At 40.9% G+C, this 18,417-nt stretch overlaps 2 protein-coding genes across 7 annotated transcripts in view; one reads left to right on the top strand and one right to left on the bottom strand.

The window, feature by feature from the left end:
• The window catches only part of TIAM2 (TIAM Rac1 associated GEF 2), a 303,128-nt gene extending 285,270 nt beyond the window's left edge, over positions 1–17,858 (top strand). For all 3 annotated transcript variants that reach the window (XM_060241093.1, XM_060241102.1, XM_060241110.1), the window contains 10 exons: positions 567–692; positions 3,114–3,222; positions 4,984–5,163; positions 5,796–5,914; positions 7,318–7,426; positions 10,997–11,055; positions 11,503–11,608; positions 15,217–15,304; positions 15,591–15,745; positions 16,710–17,858. In XM_060241093.1, coding sequence (XP_060097076.1) covers positions 567–692; positions 3,114–3,222; positions 4,984–5,163; positions 5,796–5,914; positions 7,318–7,426; positions 10,997–11,055; positions 11,503–11,608; positions 15,217–15,304; positions 15,591–15,745; positions 16,710–17,341 — 1,683 coding nt within the window. In that variant the 3' untranslated portion in view covers positions 17,342–17,858. The remainder of the gene's footprint in view (positions 1–566; positions 693–3,113; positions 3,223–4,983; positions 5,164–5,795; positions 5,915–7,317; positions 7,427–10,996; positions 11,056–11,502; positions 11,609–15,216; positions 15,305–15,590; positions 15,746–16,709) is intronic.
• The window catches only part of TFB1M (transcription factor B1, mitochondrial), a 62,788-nt gene continuing 62,102 nt past the window's right edge, over positions 17,732–18,417 (bottom strand). For all 4 annotated transcript variants that reach the window (XM_060241170.1, XM_060241178.1, XM_060241185.1 and 1 more), the window contains exon 8: positions 17,732–18,387. In XM_060241170.1, coding sequence (XP_060097153.1) covers positions 18,144–18,387 — 244 coding nt within the window. In that variant the 3' untranslated portion in view covers positions 17,732–18,143. The remainder of the gene's footprint in view (positions 18,388–18,417) is intronic.

An 18,417-nucleotide genomic window follows, 5' to 3' on the forward strand; every position in this document is an offset into this window, starting at 1 on the left:
CTTGCCTTATGGGTTGCCATAGGTCTGCTGCAATTGATGCCACTTTCCACCATAACAGTATTTCATTGCCAGTTGAATAAACACCAAAAAACCCCGGTGGTACCATGGGAGAGGGGAAACAGGTCACAGAAATATGCCATGTGGAAGCCCTGTTGCCACTGTGCTATACTGTCAACCGCAGCAGCAACAGGGAAACTATGCATTCCTGTACCTGTAACATTGTAATAATGCTTCCGCTCTAAAAGTTGACTGGACTTCTAACAAATATTTCTGAGAATTTTTTATTGTAGAATTGGACTGCTCAGGGCCAAACCAATTATGAGACAGATTCAATCATGTTAAGTATCCCCTATCTCTTGCATTTATTTTGAAAGTTTATATACCACCATGTCTTCTCAGATTCAGGGCGCTAACACTGCAAAACCAGATTGTAAGGACACAAAATGTAACAGTGTCTTGTGACAAACCTATGTGTTGTCTCTTCATATTACTGTTATTAGGCAACATTATATAAAAAAGTCATATCCCTCATGTTTGAATCCCTTTCCTGGACTTCCCATGTGCAGATGGAGTCTTTGTTTGGCAGCCTGCCAGAGATGTTGGATTTTCAGAAGGTGTTTTTAGAGACCCTTGAAGATGGAATTTCCTCCTGCCTGGATTTTAATACCCTTGAAACCCCTTCTCAGTTCCGGGTAAATATAAAATCTTGTTTTACTTCCAAAAGTGCATCCTTATAGTAAGGTTTATTTCCTTCCCCCCTCCTCCATTTCCAAGTGGAAGGTTTTTGTACTTAAAATCTAAAGTGCTCATAAGGAAAGCTATTTGGACATCAAATTAATTGAGAGACACTGTGTGCTGCTGCTGTTATGCTTCTCCGGCTTCTCTCTGGCACTACTTATGCCATTTGTATAGCCTGAAAGTCACTGTTCCCTCTTTACGTACCTTGATCATAATATCAGACTACCAAGCAGGATTCTCACAGGCATGGTGTGATTGATAGTAGCATAAATTTGGGTTTGTGTGATTGTCTTTTCCAACAGTGCTGCAGACTTAGAAATTATTATAAAGGCTGAACGATGGTTTATCTTTTTAATGTATTGGAACTCCAAATTCCTAGGTGGAATTAGCCCATATGTATTCTTTTGTATGCTATAACTGAAGACATATAATTTGTTAGATGGATTTAGTTTTTAGAGCTTGTTAGCTATTTAATAATAGTAATATAATAGTGTTAAAATATGGGCTATGCTTCCTTTCCCCAGAAACTCTTGCTCCCATTCACTTTGATTAGCATGACCCAGAGGGCATATGTGCATTGCACACTATAAAACTCACTGTTTACAATGAATTCAGTAGTCAGGAATTCCTCTAGGAATGCTTGGAAAAGACCGTCCTTAGTCTGTGTTGCATAAATGCCATTCTATTCCACAGTTTTGCTATAGAATTTATACTGGATTCTCTTTTTTTAGAAAGTTTTTTTAAAATGGGAAAAAATCTGGTTTGTGTAGTGTTACATTGTTTCTGACATCTGCAGAGAATTATTTTAAAATGCTGTTGTAAAAGTAAAATTAGTTTACTAAACATTCCCTCCTAAATCACTTCAGTAATGCTTTGTATTTTAAAACCATCTCTACTTTTTTGGAATACTGCATACTATGTCGCTCCCTTGTTTAATCTCTCCCTAATCCCAATCCAGATTTGTATTAACAATATGTGTGGTGGACTGAAATGGTAATGAAAATGTTAAGCTGATATTCCTGTAAAATGAATGATAGCATAAAGCCATTTAGGTGTCAAGTAGAATTTTCTGACCAACATGGGGAAGGTCTTATTCTTAATGAGTGATTTTAAGATTGACTATTGACTAATCGATAGATTGGGAATAGTAGATGCTATTTTGCAGATACACAAGGGATAGAGCCCTTGTGGGGGGATTTCCACTCCTTTATTCTTAGAATCTCACTAGATCAGGGGTGGCCAAACTGTGGCTCGGGAGCCACATGTGGCTCTTTCACACATATTGTGCAGCTTTTGGAGCCCCCACTGCCCCATCAGCCAGCTTGGAGAAGGCATTTCTCTTTTTAAATCACTTCTCCAAGCCAAGCTAGCTGGCAGCTTGAAACATGCACTTGCAGTTAAAGTTGCTTTCTTTCCATCTCTCTCCCCCTCATCTGTTGGCTCTGTCCTTCCTTCCTGTCTCGTAGCTCTCAGAACACCAGGCATTCATGTCTTATGGCTCTCAAACATCTGACATTTATTCTATGTGACTCTTACGTTAAGCAAATTTGGCCATCCTGGCACTAGATGATGAAGAAAAAGACAAAGATGGAGTTAGAACTAGAAAGATGACCTAGTTAAGCTGTTGTTGCTATTACCTCTTCATGTAACCCTTTCCCTATGCTTTCTAATAAAGTATTTTTCATAGAAGCTAAACACACACGTGTCTTGTGATGCATCATTCTGCTTCACTTTATGCACTCTTCTAAATATCCCACAGATCTCTTTTATGCCCATCACCATGTAGTCCAATTAAGTCTGCAGGATATCCTACATTCTATTTTAAGAGTCTACAAACACATTTTAGGGGGTTCTGCATTGTTCTCAGAAACATCTTTTTCTCTCTCCCCTGCATTCCCCTTTTTAAAAGATAAACATCTAGCCTGAGGAAGAAATCTCGGGGCTTTGAAAGCTTCCTTGCTTTAAAAAAAATACTTGAATTCATCTTAATTATTTTTTTTTAAAAACCCATTGCATTACCATTGTTTGTAGGCTAAAGACACTTCCACACATACAAATAAGGAGGACATGTTTTTCACTGGGCCATTCTCCACACTGTACATGCCATTGCTCCATCCCATGATATTTCTCAGAATCCCCTCAAGAACCACTTTTCAAGGGGCAGAGGATACTGTTGTAGAAAAGAGGAGCTGATGGATCTTTCTTGGGAGCCAAATTGTCTGGACCCAATCCTAAATCCTGAGATTCATCCCACAGTTACAAAGATGTGTGTTCATTTATTTTAAACATTGGTTTGTAGAGCTTATTCTTGATCACAACATGAAGATTATTTCTGCTTCTGTAACAGTAACGTATCTTCTCTGTGTTGGTTTCAGAAGCTGCTGTTCTCCCTGGGAGGCTCTTTCCTGTATTATGCTGATCACTTCAAACTGTACAGTGGATTCTGTGCAAACCACATAAAAGTCCAGAAAGTTCTTGAAAGAGGTAATTGCCTTGGTGAGGTAATCCTTGCATGTGACTGATTTTAAGCAGCAAAACAATAATTTTTGCATGGTGAGAACATTCTGAAAATGATTTTTGCTTTAGTTTTGCAGTCAGCCCTATAATCAAATATGGCACTTAGGAAACAAGACAGAGTTTCTATAGCACTTATAATAGGCTGTGCTTGTACCAGTGCATCCCTCATATTTCTTTTGAGTTTGATTGTCCCTGTCTTTTTCTGGACCTGCTCTTCCTGTGTCTCTTGTGCACACTGATGGAACAAGGTAGTGGGGTTTCATAAATGCGGAGTTTGTCCAAAGAACAGCTGACATACAGTCTTTTTTTTTAATAACAAACAAAAACATATACAAGAGTAATTTTACTGATCGATAGATATGGTCTGAAGCTATTTGTTGTTATAGCTACTTCTGAGTAGATTTTAATCTCAATCAATGCTGTAGTCAGTGTGGCGTAGGAATCAGCGTCAGACTAGGACTGGGCAGCTTTGCTGTGCCTACTCTGCCATGAATCTTGCTGGACAACATGGCTAACATCTTTGTACAGGCCTGACTTACCATACGGATGAAAGCCACCATGTAAACCATCTTGAGCTCCAAGGAGGAAGGGCAGGATATAATGTGATTGACTGCAAAAGGGTGGAATAATATTTATGGTCATAGTTCACTTCAGGGGCAAATCCTAGATGTATCAAGGATCCCATTCATAATGTGATGCTTGCTGAATCAGGATCTGTGGTATGTACCAGGACATATCTATTGATAGATGCATGTGGACTAACAGAAGGCATTTCTGTAAGTTTGGTTGCTTCTGCAAACAGCAGTTCTCAAGCTGATTGAATGATTTGCTTTTGAGTAAGTTTGTGGGGTAGGGCGGAATATAAATCTGCTAAATAAATAAATATAAAAAAAATAAGTATGGTAGCTGTTATATATTGGAACTGGAGTTTGGCCTCAGGGCCAGCAGAGACTTGGCTGAGTTTGAGACCCTAAAACAATAGCCACCTGGATTCAGGAAGGAGGCCCATCAGGGATCATTAGGCCAGCTATTAACCTATAGTTGTGTGTAATGGGATTACAGTAATGGGATTCAGGAAGGAGGCCCATCGGGGATTGTTAGGCCAGCTATTAACCTATAGGTGGGTGTAATGGGATGATGGGAATGGGTTTTTGGGTAGGGAGGTTTGCATGCATATAAGCAGGGCTATTGGTCCTGCCAGACAGTTCTGTTCCTATCTGTTCCTATCTCACTATGCTGAATCACTGAATAAAGAGCTGAACTCACTTTCTCTTGGGCATCCTCATGCTAAAACCCAGTACATTTTAGTAGCCTAAGCAACATAAAGCAAACTGTAGATGGAATTATTTTTTCCTCTGATCTGCTCACATTTTATCTATGTAATTCTCTCAGTTTTTTAAAAGGCCATTTACTATTTACTAAGTCCAACAGAAATAGATCATACCAAATATAAGCTGCTAGTGACACGACAATGGAATCTTCCTATTGTTTACCAATCCAGAAATGTCTAAGATGTTTTATCTACTAGTCCAGAGAAAGTGCTGATTGTTTTAACAAAACCTCTGTAGCCTGCCAATGATGGATTGTTTCTCACTGTAAACAAAACACAGTACAATTGCCTTGAGAATTTTATTGTATTGAGCAGTTGTACATGATGTGATCTAGAATACATGGGAGAGGGTTGTGTAGCTCCTTTCTGAAAACTAATGCCACATTTTTTCCCTTTAGCTAAAACAGATAAAGCCTTTAAGGCATTTTTGGATGCTCGCAACCCTGCAAAGCAGCATTCTTCCACGCTGGAGTCCTTCCTCATCAAGCCAGTGCAGAGAGTGCTGAAGTATCCACTGCTCCTAAAAGAGCTGGTGTCTCTGACAGACATTGAGAGTGAGGAACATCACCACCTCACAGGTACTTTCCAAGAACTCACAGTTGTAGCAAAAATTCAAAGGACTGATTAAAGAGTTATACACTGAACACTTTGGAGGTGATTTTTTTTTTTTTTGGCTGCAAGTATAAACAACTATGAATTCATTTTATACTGAATCAGACCACTGGTCCATCAAGGTCTGTATTGTCTGCTCAGAGGGGCTCTCCAGGGACTCAGGTGGAGGTCTTTCACCTACTGCCTGGTCTTTTTAACTGGAGATGTTGAGGATTTAACCTGGGACCTTCTGCACCCCAAGGAAGTAGTCTACCACTGAACCATTGGCCTTCCCTGTGGTTTCCCATGTGATTTGGATGCTTTTAACTGTGCAGAAGTTTTTTCTTTGGAAAACTTTCATTGATCTGGTTAAGACTGCCAGAACCATCCAGAGAACCCCTTTGCTGTACAAGTTCTGGTACAGATAGGAATGTACTTTACATTAAGTATTGTCTGTTCCACTTCAAATACCATAATGAAACCCCCTTTCCCCCCTCCCGTGGTTATCAACATACTTGTGTCCTGAATTTCCTAAGGTAATGTGTTCCAGGTTTTTATGCAGATTCATTGTACATTTTATACTGACATGTGCAACTGAATTACTGACTTTTTTGAACAGAGGCACTGAAAGCAATGGAAAAAGTGGCCAGCCACATCAATGAAATGCAGAAAATTTATGAAGATTATGGTGCGGTGTTTGACCAACTGGTTGCAGATCAGAATGGAATTGAGAAGGAGGTAAGGGGACACGTTAATTCCTGCAAGTAACCCAATCCTTAGGGCAGTTTAGCCTCTGTCCTGATGGAATAATGAAGCAGTTTTCAACTTGTGTAACCAGACTCCTCCTGGGTAGCTCTTAGTACTGGCAGATAGTAGAAGTTAGAAGCTTTCAACAGGAAAATGCCACTCACCAACAACTTCTTGAGCAATTTGGATTGGTGTCAGTTTCATGTATTGATACTTAATGTAAAATAATTGCGCTGCTTACCCCACTGTTATTCCAAGCCAATGGCATAACTGTACAACAAAACAGACATCTAGGGCTTTAAGATAATATATTTAGGAACAAAGTTCAAGTCCAGTGGCACCCTGAAGACCAACAAAGTCTTTTCCAAGGTATAAGCTTTCATGTACATGCCCACATGCATGCACATGAAAGCTTATACCTTGAATAAAACATTGTTGGTCTCCAAGGTGCCCCTGGACTTGAACTTTGTTCTGCTGCTTCAAACCAATGTCTCTACCCTCCTGAATTTATTCTTAGAAACAGATCACTTGTTTTAAAGGCTAGGTTCCATACTGAAAGATGACTAGGGGCATAGGATGTCTGAAATCTTGTGTGTGTGTTTAGAGCAGGCTTGTGTCATAATAGGAAAGGAAAGGTCCCCTGTGCAAGCACCAGTTGGTTCCGACTCTGGGGTGATGTTGCTTTCACATCGTTTTCACGGCAGACTTTTTACGGGGTGGTTTGCCATTGCCTTCCCCAGTCAGCTACACTTTCCCCCCCAGCAAGCTGGGTACTCCTTTCACTGACCTCGGAAGGATGGAAGGCTGAGTCAACCTTGGGCCAGCTACCTGAATCCAGGTTCCACCAGAATCAAACTCAGGTCGTAAGCAGAGTTCAGACCACAGTACTACAGTACTGCTGCTTTACCACTCTGCGCCACAGGGCCACTTTTGTCATAATAGAGGACACCACAAAATAATACTTGGGATACTAAGAAACAGAACTAGGTGATTCAGATGTTTTTTAACTGAAAGCATCATCGTGACAAATGTTTGCTTACATTATTTCCAGCTGTTTCATCTAGTTTCATTAAAATCATGGAAATGTGTATTCTCTTTTGTTGCACCGGAGATGGTGAGTGGGGGTGGCTTGGTGCCCTAAATAGCGGCCAGGATGCCTCCACCCCCCGGACACTCAGGACCCACTGATAGGGTCGATGTCATGTCAGGCGGGCCCCAGCTTCCTGTGCTTTCCGCTGGCCCACCTCCTCCGGCCAGCCCACAATGGATGCCTTTGCTCTCCCCCCTCCCCACAGCACACAGACAGGATCTCAAGTGAGTCTGGGCCCCAGCTTGGATTGCCTTCTCTTTGAATTAATGCTTAAAACATTCCTTTTGTTTTACAATGAATATAGGTTACAGAACTTTCAATGGGAGAACTTCTTATGCACTCTACTGTCTCGTGGCTGAATCCATTCCCATCCCTAAGCAAAACCAGGAAGGATTTGGAACTCACAGTGTTTGGTGAGTGACCTAACTAAACTATTTCCTGCAATAGACACTTCACTAGGAAGCAAGAAAATAATGGATGGCATAAGTCTCCTCTTCTGAAGAAGAAAGTGGCACTAAATAATATTAACTCTTCCTTAAGCTCTGAAACCTCTTCACATACAATGAGTTGGATTCAGATTCCTGCAAGAGGAGCTGCTTTCATGGAACTGAATTTTCCCCTCCACCTGCATCCACTGTGCCTTGACCTCTGGAAGTTATGGGGACCCCAAAAGTAATGCTAGGTGTGATATGGAAGTCTGTATGTATGAGGTGGTAGGGATTGGTGAAAATCCTGTCCCTTTGCTACAGGAAGTGGTTTTGTGTCAATGGAAAATGAGCCATGGATCCAACCCATTATCTTAGTAAATGTTATAAGTTAGGTACCTATTACAGGAGGGAGGTTTATATTGAGAAATAGTATTAGGCATGGCTGAAATGAGAGTTGGAACTGGGATTTCCTTTGTTACATTTCCAAGCCTTAAGCCTCAAATCACACCACTTTCTGACCTCTCAAGGGTAACTTTTATATCTATACTTTTGTTGGTAACTGACAATGTAAGGAAAATTGCAGGCAGCTGGATAAAATACTGTGGGGCAGCAGCCTGTCAGTGCCAATGGATATGATCAGAATTGCCAGGAGGTCTTTTGTAAGTGAGGCGGTTCTACTTGCTGATTGCATCACTGTGTCAATTCCAGTTTCTACATTTTTAGCAGAAACTTTTCACATTTTATAGATTTTCTGTAGCCAGAACAGGAGCTAGGCATGCTGCAAGCTTTCATATGAACACAAGTATCAGATGAACATGCTTTGTTTGAACTCTCTTCATTCCATGCAAGACAAGCTCCTGATTAGATTAGTTCATTGTTTTCTGATGAAGTTCAGTAGGAGCACAGTATCACAAAGAGCAGTTTTTCTGCTGCGCATCAACTATTTGGGTGTTGCAGCTGTTTTTACCAAGGTCCAAATACTAAATCATCTGATTTACTGCAAAAGAGTCATGATGGTTCCTGTCATTAAACTGATTGACTTATGCAGTGCTATTTTCGTAATAAAAAAGTTCTGGTATTCATATATAGAGAATCAAGAGATTAAAACATACACAACTTTCTATAGAAAATTCCAAATTTGCATTATGTTCCCATCTGATGCATTTCAAAGTAGAGTTGCCAAATTTATTACAAGGCCCTGGTCCTGTTCCCCAAACAGCCATGTACTCTCCAGAAGCTAGGTGACACTGCTTATCTCAGCAGCATAAGCTTCACCCATTTCTAAAGGTCAAGCTACTGTGAAAAAATACAAACAAGACAGGACACTTTTTCCTGATCAGTTGGCAACATTACTCTAGAGCACAAAGCACCCTGCTAAATCAGACCAAAGGTTTTGTAGAATCATAGTCATAATGATTCTATAGCCGTTTAATGAATTCAGTACTGTGACTAAAATGGAGGGCTTATCAATATAACAGTAATTTAAGTTTAATTCATCCCATTTGAATCAGTCTGGGTCCATGGAATGACAGGCATAGGTGGTGTCTCTGTGTGCTGGGGCCTGCTTACATCACGTATCTTCTACACCACAAGGGAAGGAGGGGAAGCACATGACTGACTGCCAGTTCCTCCTCCTCCTCCATTGGGCTCTTATCCACCACTTTCCCTTGCCCAGCTTCTTCCCCCACCAACTTCACACCCACCCAGCTCCCAGAGCAGCAGCGGCTCCGTGCCTGCCTGGACCATGGTAGCTCATCCTGTTGCCCAGCCTGCCTGCCCAAACTGCCTCTTTCCCCATCTGACTGCCTTCTACTTCACAAGGGATGGAAGAAGAGCAGGGGACAGCCCAATTTCCCCACTGTTGGTCTCTTCTCCCACTGACTTCCCTCATCTGCCCTCTTCCCCATAAAGTCCTCTATTGCTGCTTTCAGGCTCTGCATCCACCCAGCTTATGGGGCAGTTGCAGTTCCTTGCCTAACCTGGACCTGCATCAACTCACTTGCTTTGCCATCACCCAGCTTCTCTTCACTCCATAAGGGAGAAAGGAAGAGAGCTTTGGTGGCTGGTAGTTAGTGGTGGCTTGGAGGATGGTGGTGGCTGGATTCCTTTCCCCCCATGCCTGCCCCATTTGGTTCAGGATGACGCTCCAGCTGCCCAGTCTATGATGTGGCTGCGGTGACCTTCTCTGGTCTTCTTCTGCCTGGCCACCAAACCAGTAAGTCTGGGAACTTGGGAAAACCCCAGAAAAAAGTGCTAGTACACAATACCAATTCTAACGGCTATAAAAATAGCCCTGGACTTTGGTAGAGCAGAGAATCTCTTGCAGTTCATTCCTAATTCACATCTGCACAGTTGGATCTACTCTTTAAATAACTAATATCAGCTAGATTGCATTGCCTGTGTATGTGCTATGTATGTGATCTATTCAAGAACTGATTGCAAAACTGATTATATATATTTAATGCAACCACTGTTATAGGTGTGTAACATTTTACTTAGCCTAGTTTACAAGTTGTCTGGTGAATTCCAAAATAGAAGTTGTAAATCATGCATGCAGGAACGGTGGCTCAGTGGTAGAGCATCTGCTTGGGAAGCAGAAGGTCCCAGGTTCAATCCCTGGCATCTCCAAAAAAGGGTCCAGGCAAATAGGTGTGAAAAGCCTCAGCTTGAGACCCTGGAGAGCCGCTGCCAGTCTGAGAAGACAATACTGACTTTGATGGACCAAAGGTCTGATTCAGTATAAGGCAGCTTCATATGTTCATATGCAAACTGCTATGCTGTTAGTACATATAGTCTCTGGGTGTTGCATCTCTGTGTTGTAAGTAACTCTTTATAAGGGACCAAAAAGCATTTGTATATATTACAAGTTGTAATTATTGGGGTATATTCCAACTAGCACTCTTGTTGCAGTTGATTTCACCACTTCATTTTTGAAGCTTATTATCCAACAAGTGCTTTCATGTTTCTCAATCATACATATTTCTTCCTCCTGGAACTGCAATTTCAGGATTTTTCTTAAAGAACACTGGATTTGCACAGTTGCAAAAGTCTGCATTGTCTCTACCCACAATAAATTTACTCCAGTTTACTGGGAGGAAAATGTTGGAGATAAGGAAAGAAAATGGAGTGGACAGCTTGGATGAGATTGTGAAATAATTAGTTGTGGCTTCTGTATAGAAGAAATAAGCAGACAGGGAGATAAATGGATGAACTGGTGTAATGATCCATGTTTACACCAAAATAAAAGGGCTGTTAATGCAGAGGGAAGTGGGTTTAAAGCTCAGACTAGCACATCTAGGACAATCATGCAAAGCTTGTTCTTCTGTAAAGACATTCTTGATTTTGCTTACCTACTTATCTAGGACATCGAACCCAAACAGATCCATCTAGTATGGTATTCCACTCCTTATATAAACATAAGTAGAAGATAGTGTGTCTTGAATCTTTATTAAACAAACTCTGAATTTAAAAAAATAAAATGTCAACTAAGCATAGGCTAAAAAAATACTTGTTTCCCACCATAATTTATAACATGATTGTTTCTTCATCTCTTAGTGTTCAAACGGGCTGTCATTCTAGTGTATAAAGAGAACTGCAAACTTAAAAAGAAGTTGGTAAGTTATTTTGGACCACTTTTTAATGCTCTCATTTATTTATCTTTATAGCTTACTTTTCTAATAGTCATCTCCCAAAGTGGTTTACATCAATAAAGAGAGCCTCTCAGGCTTATAATATATGATATTGTGGCCAGTGAAAAAAGCCAGTGTCTTTTCTCTTCACATTTCTGGTTGGAGCAACTGGCTGGAAGAGGAGAGTTCTTTAAGGCTGGGAGGGTGAAAGAAAGTCCCCAATGTCTTCTCTCTTCTCTGACTGAAGTCTGGATCAAGATGTTCTTGGGAGAAAGGAGGTGTCACATGCACAATTGCTCTGAGCTATGAAACTATTTATTCGTTGGCAGCGACATGTGTGATTTCAATGGTTAAAGGAAAACTGCCTGTTCCATAGTCTACTTTTAAATAAATAAATGTTAACTTATTACGTTCCTTTTTTTCCTTCATAAGCCAACTAATGTCCGTACTATACATAATCATGGTGACTTGGATTCTTTCAAGTTCCGCTGGCTGATTCCTTTATCTGCTCTTCAAGTCCGACTGGGGAATACAGCAGGTAACCTTCATAAAACTACTAGGAATAAGGCCTGTTGTAAGACTAAATACAATGGGCTCTAGAAAGAGGCTCTGGTCAAGTGCTCCAGCCTTGGGCATTCAATGTCAATTTGCTGTGACATCATAGCATGACGACAATCATGCAGACCCTGAGCTCAGCTTTCCTTTTGTCTGCAGTGTGTTGTTTTCCTGTCATATTTGGCCTTATGGCGTTTAGCATCAGCATGTGGCATGATCTGATGCGGGTTTTTTTTGCCTAGCATGGTTGTATTATGGTATACCATAGAGTATGTGCCTCAAAGGGAATTAATCCCCACCCCCACAGCCTTTACCTAGGAAAGGTATAGTTTTTTTTCCACAGTGTGGACCAAAGCAGGAGGCAACCTCAGCAGGGTATAATGACCCAGAGTCCACCCTGCAAAGCTGCCATTTTCTCCAGGGGAAGTGATCTCTGCCATCTGGAGAGCAGTTGTAATTCTGAGTGATCTCCTCCAGCCCTCACCTGGAGATTAGCAACAATGGTTCGCCAGGAGGAAATGGCTGGTTTGGAGGGTGAAGCCTATGGCAGTGTCCCATCCCTCCTCAAACCCCACTAGGCTTTACCCCTCAAATCTCCAGGAATTTCTCAACCTGGAGTTGGCAACCCTATCTTCTTCCCAGACAACAATCAACCTACCTTGATCTGCCCCTCTGACTTCAGTTCCTCCTTCCTTGCAGCCTTTACATAGGAAAATGACAGTAGGGTTTGTAGAATCTTTTGGGCTCAAATGCCGTGTTCTACTGGAGAAAGTTTTTCTTCCAGACGTTTCGTTCTCAGCTGCAGAGAACATCCTCAGTGGCGTTGCAGCCAGAGCAGGCGCTCTGACCTTCTTGGCTGCTTGCATTGAGTGAGGCCAGGGCTGCTGGAGAGCTGCTATTTCTAGGCTGGAGGGGGTGTGTTGAGAGGGCAATTGGTTTGTGGATGTGCCCATTGTTTGGTGGGGCTTCCTGGAAGGGAAGTGATAAGGAAACTGGCTGTTGAATGTGACCATTGTTCTGTGCTAATTGCTGGGAGGGTTGGAAGGGGTGTGAAGATAAGATGGTTGTTGACTGTGCTGATTGTTCTGTGGAATGTGGATCTCTCATATCTTTGGCCAAGCGCAGCATGTGGCGGATCTGTTGTGTGGGCTTGAAGACTGTGTATGAGATATAAGAGATCCACTTTCAACCCGTAGAGTCTAAAAAATATCCTGCTCCTGTGGTCTACATTGGCACTACCCAATGCAGTATCAACACCCGCCTCACCGAACACAAGAGACACTGTCGCTTGTTTCAGCCAGAAAAATCAGCTGTAGCTGAACATGCACTTCAAGAAGGAGACCACGTCATCCACTTTGAAAGAACTGAAGTCCTTTCTACGGTCTCACATTATCATACCCGCCTGAACAGAGAAGCTATTGAGATTTACAAACACCAACACAACTTTAACAGAAAGGAAGAAGGCATTTCCACCCACCAATCTTGGTTTCCAGCTCTGCAAAATGCCCTACAGACTATAAATTGCAGAAGGTCACAGAACAACCAGTACATTCCACAGAACAATCAGCACAGTCAACAACCATCTTATCTTCACACCCCTTCCAACCCTCCCAGCAATTAACACAGAACAATGGTCACATTCAACAGCCAGTTTCCTTATCACTTCCCTTCCAGGAAGCCCCACCAAACAATGGGCACATCCGCAAACCAATTGCCCTCTCAACACACCCCCTCCAGCCTAGAAATAGCAGTTCTCCAGCAGCCCTGGCCTCACTCAATGCACAGCAGCCAAGAAGGTCAGAGCGCCTGCTCCGGCTGCAACGCCACTGAGGATGTTCTCCGCAGCTGAGAATGAAACGTCTGGAAGAAAAACTTTCTCCAGTAGAACACGGCACTTGAGCCCGAAAGATTCTACAAACCCTAATGAGGTTGCCAGCCATGAAAACCTGAAATCTTTGAAAATGACAGTCTTTCTACACAGTGGGGACCAAAGCAGCTTACATTATTCTCCTTTTCCTCTTTTGATCTGCACAACAACCCTGTGAGGTAGGCTAGGCTGAAAGTCTGTGACTGATCCAAAGTCACCCATAGCAAGAGCCTGGATTTGGCAGACCCTGCTCTGAAGTGCTAACTGCTACGCCGCACTGTCATAGGGAAGTTGCTGCTGAACAGAAGCAAGCAGCCAGGCCTAGTTAAGTCATGCCTGCCAGGTAGTATCAAGTCACCTGGAGGATGCTGCCAAGCCTAGGGTAGCCAACCTCCAGGTGGAGCCTGGTATCACAACTGAACTCCAGACAAGAGATTCTCTTTCCCTGAAGAAAATTGCTTTGTAGGGTGAACTTCATAGCATTATATTCAGCTGAGGCCTCTCCCCTCCCCGAACTCTGGCTTCCTTAGATTCCACCACAAAACCTCCAGGGATTTCCCAACCTGGAGCTGGCAACCCTAGTTAGGACTGGCCCCAATGCGTTCTCCCTCAAAGGCCAAAATAGGCCTGGAAAGGGCTTTCCCCAACACCTTTTACTGACAGAAGCAAGCTTGGAATATTATGGTTGTCTAGCAACAGCCACTGAGGGAAAATGGAGGACTTGGCAGGATGGGCCAATAGGATGCAAAAGCAGCTTCCCCAGTGGCCCAATCCTCATCTGTCCTGGGGCTGGAGGATGGAGTTAATCTCCATGGAAATTGAGCAACATGTGGCCCAGTCAGTGGGAGAATAGATGAGTTGTCAGCAAGATGGCTTGCCTTTTATATAGATCTGTGATTCTTAAACTGAGTAAAAATAAGGTAAGTTAACAGTGAAGGTGTTTCAGCACTTTTTGCTGACTAAAATTTTCCTATCCTCTACATGTTGGAAGTATTGAAGATGAGTTGAAAAGCATTAACTGGCTTGTTAATTAAGCAATGCATTAATCATGGATTTAAAACTGTTTTTAATGGCAGCTGTGAAAAGAATTTCAGTGTCTGTAGTGTAGCTCTAAACAATTTAAGTGCATCTGTAGATCAGGAAATATGTTTAATGCTCTCTGTATTTTGTCAAATGAAAATTGACTTAATAGCCTCAAAGTATCTAATATATCTAGTATAAGATCAGATTTTTTAATTGAATAAAAGCAAGCCAGCCAATTGATTAAAAGCTTCACATTTGTTAACAACCTTAATTTCACAGTAGCCTGGCAGAGTGCTGAGTTGCTATTAAATGCCCTCAGAATGCATATAAGAGCAGAGATGTTTTTCTTTTTTTCCCTAGTATACCTTATTTTTCCTATCCATGCAATGTGAATGAATTTTTATCAATATTATATTTCAATTTTTATTTGAGGATATGTACTGTGAGCCAGGAAATTAGCAGTGGGATCAAATATTCTTGCAAGGTTAATTGCCAATAGAGATAATTGGTAATTTAAGAGGAGGTCTTGAGGCAACTACTTAATCACAAAGTTTCCATGAAGATCATATTGTTTGAGCATTTATAATTCACCTATTCCTTCTGTAAAGAAAGCCTATTTTCAGAGTTCTATGTAAAATATTTTGCTAGATATTGAAATCATGAAATATTTACAGCAGCAAGGATTTTTTTTCTAAATGCAGGAACAGAAAACAACTGCATCTGGGAAATGATCCATACTAAATCAGAATTAGAAGGAAGACCTGAAACAACCTTCCAGCTGTGTAGCAGGTATACTCTAATGGGACCATATTCCCAGATGGATTCTTTCCACCCATTAAAAACATAGTCATTTTTTAAAATGTACAATATTTGGGTCATTATGATTATAGAAATTTATTGCACGAAATTTTACTTGTTTAGCCATTGACAGCTTTGTGAACCTACTGTTTGCTCAAAAGAACTAAGCCTTCATGCTGACTCTTCATTTTCTTCTTCGTATGCAAGGTCTCAATCAGATTCAACTCGAAAGAACCTGAGTGATTTAAAATTTAATCCTGTTTCCTCATATCTACAGTGACTGCGAAAGCAAGACCAATATAGTCAAAGTGATTCGTTCAATCCTAAGAGAGAATTTCAGGCGCCAAATAAAATGTGACTCACCTTTGGAGAAAACGTGTAAGAGTCGGCTAGTTCTACATAAGAATCGAATTCCTGTTTCAGCAAAACTGGGTAAGATGAAATTTTCTCTACACATGTATCAAAACCGATATCATGCTATCTGAATGATAGCCCCAAATGCTGAGATACACATCAAAATATGATGAGCTTGCACCCCATGGAAAGTGTTAGGTAAGTTTAAGTTCAGTTATCATTGCTCTTGTATCTGTGAAATCAGACTAATAAAATTTATTCATGCTTAAGTTATATTTCCAGACATACCAGAAAGGTTGCATGATTTTGTATTACGCTGTCTTTCTGAGTTTTCTGGCTAACTGAAATACCTTCTTAACTGTTTTGGTAAAGTTTGGAAAGCAGTTTGGAAAGCTAGTTCAAAAAGAGTGCATTCTGTTGCTGCTTAGGGTCCTCAGGCTACCTTAGGCAACTGTGCTCCTTAGGCACATGGGGGTTCCAAGTTACAATTTGCTGTGGCAGGTGCCTCTACCAGCCACTGCTGCTGTTCCTCTTAGCATTGGAGCAAAATGCTGGCTTTCACAGGGACCAAAGAGAAAATTTCCCCCACCTCTGTAGTGCTGCCAGGCTTATATATACTTAAAAAAGATGGGGACAAAGAAGAAAAAAAGGAAAGGGGGGGATAAAGATTTAGATACTAAATATCCATATGATCCTTCCAAATAGCAAGGATCATTGAAGATATTAGTATACAATATTTAAGATGCATATTTCAAATATAAAACATAATAGGTTTTAATATATTCTTAACTCCCTGTATTTTACACACACACACGACTTCCCATGTCCAGGTTTCGAAATTGGTGAAAAGTGGCTTTATGGGAAGTCTTGTCTGTGACCTGTGTGAGGATAGCATAAGAGTGCCTCAGTTCAACGTGACCACAACTTGATCATGGGTGTATTATTCAAAAAGTATGGTTATGAATACTGACACTTCTAATGGAGAGATTATAATTGAATTGTAAGGTTTTTGTTATTACTTATATATTTTTATGTTGGGCAGCTTCTTCAAGATCTTTGAAGCTACTGAAGAACTCTCCCAGTAATGAATGGAGCACTGAGGTTGGCAAAGAAAATTCACTTGATTCTGATGAATGCAGCCTCAGCAGCAGTACTCAGAGTAGCAGCTGCCATACTACAGACAGCATCCTGGAATCTAAAAATTCATCTCCTGTGAAACATTTGCAGAACTGTGCATCTGATTTTTCCAACAGCCCTGTCAAGGAGTCTGACATTCTAAGTGATGACGAAGATGACTACCAGCACATTCTGAAGAAAGGCAGCCCAACAAAGGACATAGAAATCCAATTCAAGCGCCTGAAAATTTCTGAGAATGCCAGTGAGGTCACAGAGGAAATGCATCCTCCTGAGAGAGATGGGCATGGGGCAGGAGAACATCCTAAGCTAGTGCGCGCCCACTTCTGTCCCATTAAACGGAAAGTGAACAGTACCAGATGTGACAGAGGAACTTTGCTGACCATGCAAGAGCATCACCAGTCACTTGATGGTCATCCTGATGCTTCAAGTTTTGATCTTAATTCAATTTTAGAAAGGGAATTTAGTGTACAAAGCTTAACTTCAGTGGTTAATGAAGACTGCTTTTATGAAACTGTGGACAGGCATGGGAAGTCTTAGCTTCCTGAGGGAGATTTTTCCTCCTGCAAGAATCCAAAACAGATGATTGTTGTATCCTGAGAAGCTACTAACTTTTCAACTTAATGCACTACTGTGTTTCTCCACAGAAGTAATTGTAAAGGCTTAAGTTATTTTAATTTATTGTGGAACAAAAAAATTGGTTTACAGCACCCAGAATCTGTAAACGAAGTTCTCTTTAGCATTAAATTAGATAGCTTTTAAACATTATGGGAAAAGAAGGATGAGGAAAAAATGATCTACAATTTTGATAAGGGTCCAAACACAGCTTTAGTGATTTGGACATTTAATTTCTACGGTTTTAATTTTTGCTTTATTTAAAGTAGTCAAGTTTTTAACGGAGCTTAAATAATAAAAGCCCACATTATGAAGCAAGGTGTTGTTTATACTTTATTTTTATATATATATATGTAAATACAAAAGTCTGTACTGTAATCTTATTTTATTGTATTTTTTATTTTCTCTACAAGCCTGTACAGTAAAACGTTCAATTCAGTAGCATGTTCATTGTGTTTTGCCTTCTTCTCTGAAGTATTGAGTTCAACATATGAGCATTCAATCATTTGATAATTGTTTATGCTGTTGAATTGTCACTGTAGGTGGAGTGTTCCACAATAAGGGGAAAACATTTATTCTGAAATCCTGATGCTCATCTTCTGTTGCCCTCACATTGATTTCAGATATGCTTTGCTCTCAGAAGATACGGAAATATGCACACTTGCTGAATACTTCACTCCACTGATAGATATACATTCTTTTTGTTTAGGTAACATTTAAAAGTTAACTAAAGCAATCTGTCATCCTCAGTCCTTTTCAAGTTCCTTTTCCTCATTTTTTTCTCTCTCAGTTCTTCCCGGTAGTTGTAAGCAAACAGCTTTGGATCTTCATCACACATTTTTCTGTATACATCACAAAGGTTTTTAAAGTTAAACATAGAAAGCTGAGTTGGGCGCAGAGTTGGGTCAACATCGGCTAACATGAGCATCTGTTCAGCTTTTTTCAAACGTTCAGCTTCGGGAAACAAGATTCTGAAAAGAAGTAGTGGCAACGAATAAGAA

The sequence above is a fragment of the Heteronotia binoei genome, chromosome 1, assembly GCF_032191835.1.
Source record: "Heteronotia binoei isolate CCM8104 ecotype False Entrance Well chromosome 1, APGP_CSIRO_Hbin_v1, whole genome shotgun sequence".
NCBI classification, from domain to species: Eukaryota; Metazoa; Chordata; class Lepidosauria; order Squamata; family Gekkonidae; genus Heteronotia; species Heteronotia binoei.